This window comes from Mastacembelus armatus, chromosome 9, assembly GCF_900324485.2.
Source record: "Mastacembelus armatus chromosome 9, fMasArm1.2, whole genome shotgun sequence".
In the NCBI taxonomy this organism is placed as follows: Eukaryota; Metazoa; Chordata; class Actinopteri; order Synbranchiformes; family Mastacembelidae; genus Mastacembelus; species Mastacembelus armatus.
The window spans coordinates 14,328,747-14,343,871 of record NC_046641.1 but is presented as its reverse complement, the minus strand read 5'-3'; the positions used below and the strand labels follow the sequence as shown (position 1 = coordinate 14,343,871).

The 15,125-nt window shown below is 37.9% G+C and overlaps 1 protein-coding gene across 2 annotated transcripts in view; it reads right to left on the bottom strand.

Moving 5' to 3' along the window:
• Positions 1-15,125, bottom strand: part of LOC113138657 (netrin receptor UNC5C) — a 169,721-nt gene that overhangs the window by 11,643 nt on the left and 142,953 nt on the right. For both annotated transcript variants that reach the window (XM_026321261.1, XM_026321262.1), the window contains 4 exons: positions 7,858-8,049; positions 3,648-3,865; positions 1,765-1,900; positions 1,146-1,233 (listed from right to left, as the gene is read on the bottom strand). In XM_026321261.1, the coding sequence (XP_026177046.1) occupies positions 1,146-1,233; positions 1,765-1,900; positions 3,648-3,865; positions 7,858-8,049 (634 nt within the window). The remainder of the gene's footprint in view (positions 1-1,145; positions 1,234-1,764; positions 1,901-3,647; positions 3,866-7,857; positions 8,050-15,125) is intronic.

Sequence of the window (15,125 nt, the reverse complement as noted above, 5' to 3'; positions counted from 1 at the left end):
GGGCGTCTTTTAGCTCAGCTCTGGCAGAAGCTACACAAGAATGTGTTCCTTCATATTTCCTTTTCCTGTGCATTAAGCACTGCGGATGCTTCTGCTCAGCTTTTGAAGATTGGATAAAAAGTTTTGTTTAAAAAGTTTTGTCATGACCCCCAACCCCAATGCAAACATAATGATAATCAACAAAATGATATTTAAAAGAATCAAAAGCAAATCAAAGTTGTTCCTGAAGCGACAGAACAACTCTTGTTGTTAGCACGGCTAAATACCAGTAGATGAAAATGGAGAAATGTTTGGTTTGATGTATTTCAGATTCACTTCAAGTTAGTGCAAATCATTAGGATACATAGATTCTTAATAATAAAAAAAATATTTCCCTGTGTGATTGTGTCATAATCACTTTATCATTATGAATAATTATGACCAACGTCACCACGTTTGCATAAAAGAAATTTTGACCAAGAAACCGTCTCTCATGTCCCACAGAGAGCTTTACGTCAACATGGTTTGGGAGTAAAGGATTTTAGTATATGTAACTGGATTTCGTTAATCCCCAAAATAGCTGTTAGTTACCATGGAAAAAAGCAATCTCTTTGCATATGCTTTGAAAAACAGTTAGATCAATAACATATGACATGAAAACAAATCTGTTGGTCACACTGCAATCAACATTTGTGACCGCATTTAAAAATAATAGGTTTTATAAATGGTAATGGCACTGATTCTAACATTTGGAAAACAGTGATTACCTACACAATTTCTTGGGATTTCTGTAAGATTATAATGTTAAAAAGGTAATACTGTGCAAAATATTCCTCTATATTCTCTTCAACTCTGCTTCTCATTCTAGCATTAAAATAGGAATTTTGTGGCATTAACTGACCTCTGCTGAATGAATCACTGAAAGAAGGTGTGTGTGGAAACACTATAAATATTACTGAATCATCCCTCGGTATGCATCCTAAGTCCATGTCAAACTGTGAAAGCCCTCCCACAAAGAGTAGGAGTAAATGCAATGGAAAACAAAGAAACACAAAGAATGTAGAGGGAGATGGAGAGATGGAGAAAAATGGGGCCAACAGGGAACAACAAAGAGAGAAAAAAAAGCCATAAAGAAGAAAACAGAGAAGTTGAGAGACAAAACTTACCTCAAGCTGTCCTTCCTGTGCACAGTCACATACATCTCATACACCCTACCCTGAGGAACAGCACCCGCGGGAACCAACAAACTCACACCTGCAGGAGGGAGGACAGGGAAAGCGGGATGGATGGAGGCAGAAATGAATTTCATCAAGAATTTATTAATTTCACCATGCACAGCTGAATTATTGAATGTCCCACCATTATCGCTTCATCATTATGAATAATTATGCATAACAATATTTAAAGGTAACCTGTGGAATACTTTCCTTTATGCGCTGCAATGTTTTATAGCTCCTGAAAGCTGCTTCCTATCAAAAGACTCCACTATTCATTATTTTTGCCTTTAAAACCCGCCATAAGTCTAATAAAAGTTTTTTTCTTTTAATTCTAAGTAGCAAGAGAACATCCCAATGTTGATTTGTGTAGTACAATATGCTGACTGTGCAGTAATAGCTACACACTTTAATTTACTCTATGTGATCAGATTTTAGTACAGAAAATACATCGGATTTGTTTAAAACAAAACAAAAAAAACATATTGGTGTGATTTTTAACACTAACATTATTATGCGATGTATTATTTGTATATTCAGTAATTAAGTGCATATAAAATACCAGGCTTACCAGAGTTGGGTACAATGAGGTGCCCTCCCTGGTTGTTGAAGGATCCGTGAGCTGTACATGAAGGGTCTCGTGTTCGGGCTAAACTCTGGTTGCGAAGGTTCATAGTGTCGCTGTTATCCAGCAGAGACTGAGTTACCTAACAATTAAAAGACAGCAGTCAGAGTGATAAGAGTAAGAATGCAAATACTTCTTACAAAAATATTTGGATGCATAAATGTCTTATCTAACTGAGGAATACTGTTATATAACAGCAGAGATGCATTCATCTTTGAAATCATTATTTATGAATGCTTTTGTATCTTGATGATTTCAGAAGAATTTTGAGGCAAGAAAGCAACTTTCTTTGAGATGTTAGCAACATGACATAACAACATGACATATTTAAATCACATTCTTTTCATAGGTACCTACAGTGCCTACTTTAAAGCTGATGAGCTCCAGGTTTTTAATGAATGTTTCCTGTACCTGTCTTCTCAGACAACAACGAGGAGTTTGAAAGGACAGAATGATGGAGGGAAGAGGAAAAGGGAAATTCCCTCTCTTGTGAATTAATACACTGTTCAGGGGATTCAGACTGGCTGACAATGGAGCGGATATGTACCACATAAAGACTTTTCCATTCTTCCTTTATTCATATCTTATTTTCCTTAGGCTTAAATCTACTTGTGTGAATTAAAGGGAAACAGAATTATTGGGTTTTCTGTTCCAGTCCTTTTCTGTTTATTTGTGTCCTTACTTCTTAATATTAATCCCACATTCCATCAATATCCTGAGTTACTTTATTATTTTTTGAATTGTATAGCATGGATCATAGTACACACACACACACACACACACACACACACACACACACACACACACACACACACACACACACATATGAAAGACATGAACATATGCATATCCAATTACCTTGGGATGGTTGGAGGACAAGCTTCCTAATAGAACCAAAAGGTGATGGAGGTCCAGAAAAGTTTTACATTGCAAGGCCAATCTTTGTTTGCATAAGTAATTTTAGTTTTATTTCTGCCAGTTTGATTAGGATGAACAATAAAAAGGGAAACATGTTAATGCTGTTTTTCTTTTCCACAGAAACGCTACTGCATTCATTAAGATGTTTTCATTTTTTGTGTATGCTTTCTTGGTTGCCCTTAACTAAAGTGCTGCATCTGCATCTGCCTGGAAGCAATGCCATTGGGCTGAGCTGGCAGTCTGAGAGAAGAGGGTGGATTTAAAGCAGACCTATGAAACCACCTTAGGGTAGGTGGTAAAATATGACCTGCTTTGAATTTCTTCATCAAAATGTGAACTGTAAGATGTAAAATGAGGAGTTAACATTCAGTAGTTTTCTCCTACACCACACATGACTGACAAGAGTTTGCTGTGTTAAGACACCAGAGTAAACACAAAAAAAAGAATCACAAAAAAGTCCTGAGATAAGTGAGGCAAGGTCAGTCATTAGACACAACAGCATTTCAAAAGTGGCGCATTCAGAAATACTAAAAAAATAAAATCATCACTGCTGAGAGGATACGGAGCTCAAAGAGTTCAGTTCTTGTACTGCCTCAAGACAGGTGTCGAGATAAAATTGAGCGGTTTCATCTCTATTTGTGACAACTGACTCTGGTATGCATGCCATGTAGTTGACAGAGCAGAGAAGAAACTGGGGCAGTGAGCTGCATGTATACTAATGTGTTTTGTATTTATCTGACTGGGAATATATAGCAGCCATGTTTCAGTACTTCTCATGCATGCCTGCAGTATAACCTCACACTTCAGAGGGGAATATTTAAAAAGCATAGGCCACTTGTACAGAATGCGTCATAGTAGAAGTGGATAAAAGATATTGGTATTAGTGGTGGGGGACACAATAGCTACGTTACCTTAGGAGAAAGCTTGGATGTGAAATCTCCTCCAAGGTCATCCTGTGGTGTGACCAGACCAGAAGAGTTGTAAACTTTGATCTTCAAGTTGGGAAGAGGATCCAAGAGAGGCGAGTTGGTCATTGGGATTTTATCTGACACATCATGGAGGGCATACACTGGACCACGGTACATGGCAGCCGCATTTGTCAAATCAGGAGGAGCTGTCAGTAGATCAGCTAAAGGGGCCATGTGAAGGAGAGAAAGAGAGTAAATGAAAGGAAGAAAAGAGAAAAAGCACAGGTCAAGGAAATGGTGTGTGAGAAAGAAAGGGAAAATGAAAACTGATGAAAACTTTATATCCTCAATATTATAAATTACATTGCATTACTGCAGTAGTGGACAGATATGTAGGGCTTCTAGTAAGATCAATGAGCAGGAATAAGGGGAGTAAGATGAGGGAAGGTAAGGCTGCTGATAAGGTATCAGTGTCTGGTATGATACACTGCGGTACACAGGGCCATGACCTGGATCAAGGACTAGTCATGGATCATACAGAGAGCGGGAAATAGAGAGAGAGAGAGAGGGAGATGGAGATGGAGAGGGAGGGAGAGAGAGAGAGAGAGAGAAAGAGAAAATGAGTGTAGATTTTGAGAGTGAGGGCATCTTAAATGCATTTAAACTTACATAAGTTGAATTGTTCATATTTACATTTGTATTTTTTGAAAAGATTCTTACTCTTTTTCTAATCTAAAATAAAAGCACGGCTCCATGCAGTGTTTCAAGCCCTTCAAATTGTCAGCGACTCTGATTTCACTCACACAATCAAAGTTGTCACAGTTTAATCACATCACTGTCTATTTTTAAAATGCTATGTCACAAATTATAACCTACTGACAACACATGCTGTGCATATTTACCACAAAATATTACAGTGTTAACTGACAATGAGAATTAAGAGTTATATAATAGAGTTCTGTTAATTAGATTATTTTAAATTAACAGAACAATAGAGAAAGTACTATTTCTACCCTCACTTTCCAAATTTTAGGTTTCATACGTGTTATTAATTTATATAGTTTATTTAGAATTGAACAAGTAAGAGAAAATACAACATATTCAAGCAAACCTTAAAGGCAAAACCCTTTAATTTAATTATTAACGTACGACACAGTACAATGTCCCTTCTTGCCAAACAGTAGTAATTACAGGATACTTGCACACTGAATTGATTCTGTTGAGTTATTTGTGTTAAAGACTTTGTCATATTTATATCTGACATGCTAAAATATGGTGCAACAGGAACATAACTTTTCAAAAGCCATAAAGTTGACTTCACATCGTAATGTCAGGATCTACGGCATTTATCACATTTTCATTTAGAGGAAGAATGTGTTTTTCTTTAATCTACACAGCCTGACCTAAAAAAGAAAAATATTAGCTTGATCCATATTGGTTGATTTGGAGGAAATAATCAATGGAAACTAAATAAAACTCAACCAGTGGTGGGTCCCAGCTGATAAACGCTACTAGTCAAAAGCCTGGAGACTATTTTTCATTCAATCCAATAAGAAAGAGTGTTGCTGGCAGTGGACTCACTAATACACACAACAATAATGGGAATTACATAATGTCAGTGGGGATGGATAGGGACCACTCTGAGATTCCTTTCTGCGTCGATCATGGAAAAGAGAGTGTAATCCAGGTAGGAGCTGGAGGAAGTTAATGTGCATCAATGTTACATTTTGTTGATTTTTGTTTTAAAACAAAACTACCTCTTAGTACTGCTAGCAATGACTTCCTGTAACACAGCCAACCAATAGCGGGTTTAAACATATCTTCCTCAGAATTAATATTGATATTTTGCAGGAAGTTTTTTATAACATGCATTTTTCTAATCAATAAGGTAAAAATATTTTTGCAGTGAAATTATTAGCGGTGCTTTAACAGCAATGCTTACACAACAATGAACTGACTTCAGTTTGTTATATCTGCCAGAGTATTAGACTCACTTCCTTCAAGGTAATTGGAAAGCTGCTACAGCCAAATGTATGGCAATAACAACACATTTGGCATTATGAACAAACAGTAAATTCTACATGAGGATTTACTTTACCAAAGTGAATAAAAATGATTGTGCTCTAAATACCCTCATAAGAGCCATCTTGCCACAGCTCTTTTCAATTTATCAATCTACCCTAAGGGTGGAAACACAACTACTAGTACTTTTACACATACAACTCTCTCCCACCATAAAATCCAACAAATATTCAACATTTAATTGGGATTGGATCATAATAAGGTGACTTACCTACTGAGAACAATTCCAAATTTGTTAACACCAGGCTCAATTAATTATTTATTTATTACCTTTCTTTGGGGGGCATACAGCCTGACATCCTGCCATTCTCTCCATGAGCCCATTCTTTCTAATTTTAAAATCCCTCATTATCACCCCCCACCACTGCTAACACACCCACACACACATCTGTCACCTATCACTCTCTTCCTCTCTATCACCAGACTGTTTACCCTTAAAGCCAGTGGGTATTCCTGCCAAATCATCCCTGCTGAAATTTAATTAACAACTAACGAAACGCTACAGAGAGAGAGCAGGAGAGAGTGAGGGAGAGAGTCAGTAAGTCAGGGAGAGAGATTGCAGGGACATAATTCTTCATTAATAGTAATATGAGATGGTCCCTCAATGCAGAGTGACAAGCATCCTAATGCTTTACTGATAAAATGTCAACCAATCACCATGCATGCAAAAGACATTCACCCTTGTACATGCACACACACACATACACACACACACACACGCACACAATTACTTTAGCTCACTGTTTACCAATTTGCACTGCATCCTCTCTGACCTCACTTTTTGTTTCAACTGTATAGCATGATTTGAATGTTAATCATCCACCCACAACTGACCACATAGACACACACCCTGAACTATTTGAGCATCCTGTTTTAGGTTTTCAGGACGTGCAGAGATTGTAGATCGCACTCAACTAGATTAACTCAAAATCTGCATTGTGGACATACTATAACCTCTTTTTACAGTACTTGACTAGTTGACTAAGTGGTGACTATAGTGATATGTATTATATGAACCTGATTGAGCATTTAGTCACTTAACTTACATCATTTAATTCAAATTTGAGGGAGTTTATGACTACATGTCTCTTTGCAAACATGCCTACTGCCTACATTGGTGGATTTTTAAGCATACTTGTCCATTTTTTAAGCTTTAAACTCAAGTGTGCTTTGACATCTATTTGACAAATTAAGATTCTTGCAGCAAAAGTCATACATTCGTGGCACCTCTGCACTGATAACTGATTCATTCACATTCCTGGCCTATTCCTGGCATTTCCAGTAAGGTATCAAATGCATGCACAATGGTGTACGAGTGTGTGTGGCTGCGCGCTTCTTGTTGTCCTATACAATTTCAAGACAAAGAGGAATGAATGACAATACAGACAAGCAGAGACTGAAACATGGCTCCACTTAAACAGGAAGACAAACATGGAGGGAGTGTTTGTTGCAGAAGGAGTCACTTTGACGGGAAAGATGGAGACATAGGCAGGGAAAAACAGAGACAGAGATGAAGACAGAGATAAAGAGGATGCTGATAAACAGGAAACATCAATGAGGTGAATGTGCAGATGAAGAGAAAGAAAAAGTGAGAAAGAAAAGGACAGTGACAGGGAGAGACTACTTGATGAAAGAGAGGGGTCTCTGCTAGAGACACAGATTAATCCAAACCAGCAAGGACTGAAAGCTGGAGGCCGAGGAAAGAAACTAAATGATACTAACATCACAGCCTCAAAGCAGAGCAGGTACAGTTTCTGTCCATTCTGTATCTACCTGTCAGTCTTTTTATCTATCCATCTATTCATCCAGATTTTATTCATTTGCGCATCTTGCAATCAAACATTTTAAAAGAACTGCAGTCCTCTCTTTGATATAACAAAAAGGCAGACACTTGCAGCAAGTGTTGCACCAGTCTTAACATGTACCAAAGGAAACTGTGACATCACTTGGGCACAGTTAAAGGTGCAACAGGCTTGAAACTTTCAACCAGAGAGTACAGTGAAAAGCTGGTTTTCAGCCTGATGTTAAGCTGGGTTTGGCTCATATACCAAGGTGGTGTTGTCCACCAAGCAAAATATTCTAGCATTATTCCCACCCTGGATCAAATGTTATTTTCTGTACCATTCATTACCTGATCTGGCTGTTTTTATGTTCACAGACTGGAAGCCTCCATTTAGTGCCGAGGTGTCGATGATGTCTGAGTCAAAGTCACGGTGTGTCTTGCGGTAGACAAAGAGCGCCACGATGACAGAGATGACCAGGCACATAATTACTGCGATCACAATGCCCACGTACAGAGCCACATCATCTGTGCTTGGAGCAGCTAGAGGGGACACAAAGAAGAACAGGAACACAATGTTAGACAGACAGATACTGTTAGGCATGAAGCATGAACCAAACTCAAAAGCTGTACATCAGAAAGAAAAGACGCAAGAAACAGCTACAATGACAATTCTTATCAAACAGCAGGGCAGCAGTGGAGACTAAAGCAATTTTTTAATGAATGAATTTGCAAGTTTACAATTCGCTTAATATGGCTGTCTTTCTTTTATAATTAATTTTTCCCTCAGAACAACTATCACACTCAAAGAACAAGTTCTATAAGTTCCACTGCAAATGAAACTTTTAAATAGACCTCCACCTCGTGTAATATCATAATTTGTCTAGACAGAGGTAGAGAGTTGCAGAGACACCTTTCATTTAAAAAAAATAAATCCGAATGGTACCAACTCTTAAATTTTAATAAGGCTGTTAATTATTTTACAAGGGTCCTAACATTCCTTTTCAATCCGCCTGAGACTTTAATGGTGGTTTAATGAGAACAATGGTGGAATTGTCATTCATGATCCATATTTTATAACAGAAGAAAGGACTAAGAAAATTTTAACTGATGGCTTGTGCAGATGAGCCACATATGGATGAGGGAGAGAACAAATGAGGAAAGGATGAGAGGAGACCGGTAAGAGCACAGGGGCGGGATGAAAAGAGGACACAAGCAGATGAGAAATGAGCAGAAAGAGAGCGGAGTGGAAATCAGGACATACAGTAGGTTTGAGGTTTGACATGAAATGAGAGGAGTATAGAGAGGTAAGGGGAGTGAAAGAGAATAAAAGTAGCATATGAAAGACAGAATACAATAAGGAAGCAGGAAAGATAAGATAAGAGGAAACAAGGAGGCCACAATAAATCAGGGGAGGCAAGGAAAAAGAGAAGGAAAGTGAAAGCAGCAAAAAAAGAGAAAAATGGAGCAAAAGTAGAAAAAAATGCACTTGAACTTAAAAGCAGCAAAACAAACAAGCCTCCATATTTGACATGAAAGTGACTGTGAACGTTTTGAGTAGTCTCTCACTTAAATCACTCCTTGTATAATCATGTCCTCTTTAGCTAGTAGGAGGGGATTTGTCTGCAGCTATTAAGAAGACAGAAAAGTGTAGGAATGCTCCTTTTAATCTGCCCTTAAAGTTGAGGGGCAGATAACAGGCTTTTAGCTACAAACAGCCTGAGTCATTTTCGAAAGGATTTGCTGTTGTCGCATCAGAACAAGTTCAGAAAATATGAACTTGATTATGCACAAAATAATCCTTTGATGAGACACAAACATTCATGCTCACATGCATGATACACACACACAAACACACACACACACACACACACACACAGATGAGAGGTCACTCCTGATGGTGTTAGTTACCCATTTACCACTTGAGGGAGCTATGAACCACTTGTAGTGTCTCCAGGGAGCTGAGTGTGTGAGGGCAAAGCATGTCCTCATAATTAAGACAGACTGTGGTAAAACAAGTGTCTCTGGGCACTTTCTCCAAGGAACGGAGAAAAGTGGATGTTTCTAATGGATGTTTTTTTTTTTAATTTGATCAGGACCGAAATCATATCCTGGCACTAGCTAAAGCAGAACTCAAAGGATTAAGTTGATTAACTTATCAGTGAATCATCTGAATAACTTATTTGACAATTGATTTGATCTTTTTTTTTTTTTTTTCAAGAAAACAAATGCCACATAGTCAGTGGTTCCAGATTTTTAAAGGTGAGGGTTTTCTACACCAACAGTGAACGGGTGGGTGTGGAGTGTTAGTCTGTTGGTCACATGTCATAAGATTAAGGGGGTCTCTTTTGGCTCTGGGAAACTGTGGTGGGTATTTTTCATGTTTCATATCATTTTACAGAAAAAAATAATAAATCTGCTAAAAAAAAAATTTAAGCTGCACTGTTGTACCAGCCCAACCAGGTAAATAACCTGTTGCTTCTGTCTTACCAGTCTAAAGCTGCTTTCTAACATTGTTTAACTTTGAATATGTGAAAATGCCATGTCCACTGTGCCACATAAACCACAGTGTGGAAGAGGAAATAAAACATTCATTTGTTTACAACCCCTGATTTGCATTTTTGAGTTTGTGCTCTTTTACCAGTGATTCATGACACCAGAGGGGATGTTACAGCAACTCAAATTGCTGCCAAATATCTGTTTATCACATTTAACAGCAATGTAATCTAAGTTCAACACCTTTACATCTTCAAAGATGAACCTCAGTTGCCTTTGTCATATGCACTTACAGATTTTCTTCCGGTGCTGTTAAAGGGATTGCCATACATTCCTTAATGCCCTAAAGACACTGCTGCACAAAGTTGCCCTGTTATCAAGGTCTTTGCACTTGCCAAGGGAAAACAGAATTGGGTAATCCTCTTAAGTACCAACTCCCTGATCTTAATTATGATTGTCACCATCTTCATCTATTTGTGTAATTTTTATCTTGGTTCTACTTTGACTTCAAGGTCTACAACTTCAGAACATGTGGGAGATCAGGCAGGCATAAAAAAAAAAAAACAACACAACAAAACTTGCTATTTCCTATCTTATCTTCCTACCAAGTGTTTTGGGACACTTTGGGATAGGTTAACTAGGCTATGGCCTGCTGTGTTCTCAATATACAGGTATGTGCATCTGTGTATTGGGTGTAACATGTTTCGTACCAGTGGGCTTAAAAATCTTTTCCACACTGTCAGTTTATATTGCATCTCTCTCAGATCTTTCTCTTCCTTCATATCTTATACCTCTGTCTCTGACTCCCTGTCTCCATCTGTTTGATTTGTAGATGAATGAAACAACATATCCCATTAGAGTTTCTGCCTGCCTGAGTAACCTACATACAACTGCTGATATCAAATATTGTTTTTTTTCCTTTAATTCTCACAATTTTCTTTTTTTTTAAAAATGTTTTCTTTATCTGTCCTAAATAACAATTTTTACTTTCACCTTGCAAGTGAACAGTAATTCTGACAAATGTAACATGTTTAGTTTAATGTTTAAGTGGTAGCAACAATATTATCAGTTAAAGAGTAATTAAAGAATAAAGATCAGCTACAGTGCTGCATATATTACTGAAGTAGTCATTTATAGTAAGTGGATTTTCTACTGAGATTCATACTAAAGGGGAAACAATGTTCTGGGTCACTAAACTGCAAGACGTGATTCAAAATTAAATTTAATTGTTAACTCCACTTTAGACATACAGTTTCCTTGATAGACTAATTTGTCAGTTGTGTTCAATATTAAAATGTTCAACAAATTTCACTGCACTAATGTACAGTAGCTTTTCTTGAGCACTCATGTCCTCTCTGCCTGCTGTTCTTTCAGTTCGTTCTGCTACTTCTTCAAAAAAAAAAAAAAAAAAAAAAAAAAAAATTAAAAAAACAATGTGCTGCTTTGGTTAAAAACTGTCCGTGCTTTAATTCTGGTGTTCTTTTACTTTCTGACAGCCTTGCATAATAGGCTGTCTTTTTGTGACAAGATGGAGGCTGAAAAAGGGATTGAACGTGGGTGTGCACTTTTGACTATACCCAGATGAATGAATAATGTGTTGGGACCTCTGTGTGTATCTAACCGTGGCCTGAGGCTGTGCTCTGTGAAGCCAGAATGACAAAATCCGAAGTGATAGAAAGAGGAAGGAGCACACAGTCTGACTAAATGCTGATAGATTCACACCTATGTTCATTTTTATGACCATTCATACGAGCACAGACACTCACAATGAATGCATGGACAGACACGCACACATACACACATCCATATTAACTTTCATCCACAAGCCTGTGCTTTTCCTCCCTTGTACCTGACAAGCCGGTTTCATGTCCAAACTGCTCACCTGCAAGCCCAGCTAAATTGGGTTAAGATTAAAAATATGTGCCTTTCAGTGAACACACTAGAAAGGAATTGAATAAACAATAAATCACCTGGGAAGACAGAGACACATTCAAACATCCAGTCTGATGTTCCAACAAGTACTATCTGACAGCTCTCTGTAGGAGGGAGGATGTTCTGTTCTAAAGGTCAGGGCACATATACACACATCCACACCCACACACGATCACCACCAATAACATACACACACACACAGGTGGGAACAAATGCAGAAAAAACACAGATATTTCACATCTATCTGAGAATATCATGAGCAGGACTGTAACAGTGGGCATATTGATCAATCAAAGTCCCATTTAGACACAATTCCCACTGGTGAGATGGACGGTGGTGTGTGAAGGAGACTATCCTTTGAAGAACGCCTTCTCCTAGTCCACTGTCAATTGAACTTTTTAAAACAGCTCAGGAGAAATGTGAACCTCGTTTTATCATTACATTTATTTGTATGTCAGTGTCTACCTTTCCTACACATACAGTACATGGTGATGCTTTAATGTGTTTTAACACTTCTGCACATGTACTACTAAGACAGAAAAAAAAAACCAATCTAAAAAACAAAATAAAATACAAATAACACATTTTTAAAATAGACTTTTGGTCCATTATGGTATAATAAATATGGCATTAGTGATGGTGAAGTCAGCTAAAAGAGGTTAGAAACTGTTTTATATTTTTGACAATTTACCATCTTTGCTTATTTCCATGACAAGGATTATTTGGTAATTGTCATGATTTAGCATAATAGTGTTACCTTAGTTTGTTGTGTCTATATATGCGATCAGAGCAAGATGTTTTTCAGTTGCTAAACCAAAATTGTTGTGGCAGTGTTCACTGTGCATCTGCCAAATTCAGTTTGCTTGGCATGTACAGTCTCAGCAAGTGAGTATGGTACTGTGTGTGTGTGTGTCTGTATATGTGTGTGTCTGTATATGTGTAATGGGCATTGTAATTGATGCAGATGTATTTATTTAAAAAATATGAGTTTGGTCACATAGAGTTGGTAATTGTAAGTGTGTGATTGAGTTTAAACACACATAAACCTTTGGAGGTTAGGAAACTGCCCACACTTTTCCTTCACATGCAGTTGATTACACACACGGGCTAGCAGAGTAGAAGCCTGGGCTCACACTCACTCATCATGGATCGCTGTCTATTGATTGGCTGAGCTTTTTGTCATTCACCGAGTCTGTCCAATCTGCCACGGAGAGGATTTAAGGAAGGGGGAAACAAGGATAACTCAGCTTAGCTCCTCTCTATCTTCTCTGTGATCTGCATCCAAAGCGGAGCTGTGGACAGTCACTACTTGAAACTCATCCAACTGCCTTTTTGATCTTGCTTGGCATAAACATGCAAACACCACCCATGCTGCACTCCTGGCAGACACATCCGCTCTAAGTAACTGGCAGGGATTAATGGAAGAGATAGAGTGTAAGTGAGGGAAAGTGAGCAGTCATTTCTAAATGTGTGTATGCTTATCATTTATAGTAGGAATAGAAAGGAAAAAAAAACTTGACAGTTGCTGGTGCCAAGAAATAAAATATGGAGTCACTAAAGCGAGAAGGTGTATTTATGCGACTACAAGCAACCCTTTATATAATGTCATTAGATCTCATGCATGGAGGGACAATCCTGCAATATGGTGCAATTGTAGTTATTTGGTGAATGTACTCAATACAGACATTTCAATGCAGCTTGTTTTATCCAACTGGGCATGCTGCCACCTTTCTCATCCTCCCAAGATAACTGGTCTGTAAATGACACAAACAGCTACTGTATGTTATATTCTCAGACATGAAGAGACATGTCAGTCCACAAATTCGTGACATACAAAAAAAACAACTGATAATTATAATGATGTCTTGTTATTTACTTTGATGGTAAGGTTATCAGCCATCATACATAAGATACTGTACGGACAGCTGTTCAATCATAGCATTGTCTTCACTTTTAGGAAACAGTCAATAGTGACTACAGTTGAACAACTGCTACATGTTTGTGTTGCACAAAGACACTGTTGTGGTCAAGGTGAGTTCACGACCATGATAAATGCCAGCTCGTTACAGAATCAAGAATCAACTCTCAGGAGAAGAAGAATCACGTGGTTGAGAAAACTGTAATAAAAAATATGGTAAGAACCATATTTTGGAAATCTCAGCAACTATATATAATTCTTTAATCACTAGCATTGACCTAATGCCTCATCAACTCCCAGCAGATACAGTCTGGCCATGATTGTGAAATGGAGCAGTAAAAATAACAGCTATTGTACTCATACTTTGACAAAATTGTCACCAGCTCGGTGATTAATGAGTCACAAAGCTACTCATGCAGCCTTCCAGGGCTCATGTTACTGACTGTATTTTTTAAATATTAAAACCAAAGCGACTATCGGTTAAATGAGCTATAACTGCGTCTATCTCCTCTCTGTATCTGTCTGGGACTAGTCATCTCACAAAACACACCGGGATGATGAAACTCCTTCAGCACATCCTAAACGAGAGTCATTAGAACACATCACCGACACTCACAGATTGCTTTGAAGATAAAACGAGAGCTCCTGCAATGAGAGAAGTAAAAGGCATGGTAATAATATATGGCAGAGGTCCTTTCCCTCTTGCACCTCTCAATTTCTGTCTTCCTAACAGTTTGTAGCAAATCTCTCTCATTATACCACTTTAAAGAACCGGTGGTAATGGTGATGGAAAGGACAGGAAGATGGGAGAGATAGAAAGAGAGGGAGAAGAGACAAGGATAGAAAAAGGAGGATAGCAAGAATATATTTTTACACCCTGTTATCATTTCTTGTCCTTTCTATTACTCATTAACACGCTTTTAATAGCATTCTTTCCTCTTAATTGGTACTTTCCTTGCCAGATCAGATTTTGCCTTTCTGTAAATTACTTTTCACCTTCACAACTGGCGCATTGGCACTGAGCCAGTTTGACAAATCAATCATTCATTTAGGAAGATACTTCTAAGAGAATGGGTTAAAACAAGTGGAATGGGTTCAAAATTTCAGCCAGTTCAGTATTCATGACTTGACTGCACCCTATTGAGATGTTAGTGATCCAATACGCTTGTAAACACAAAGCGAGTGTTCAAAACTAAGGAAAATTGCCTACTTTGGCAATGATTCAAGGCTGTCTGGCTACACTCCAAAGTGACCACAGCTGCAACACACTCAC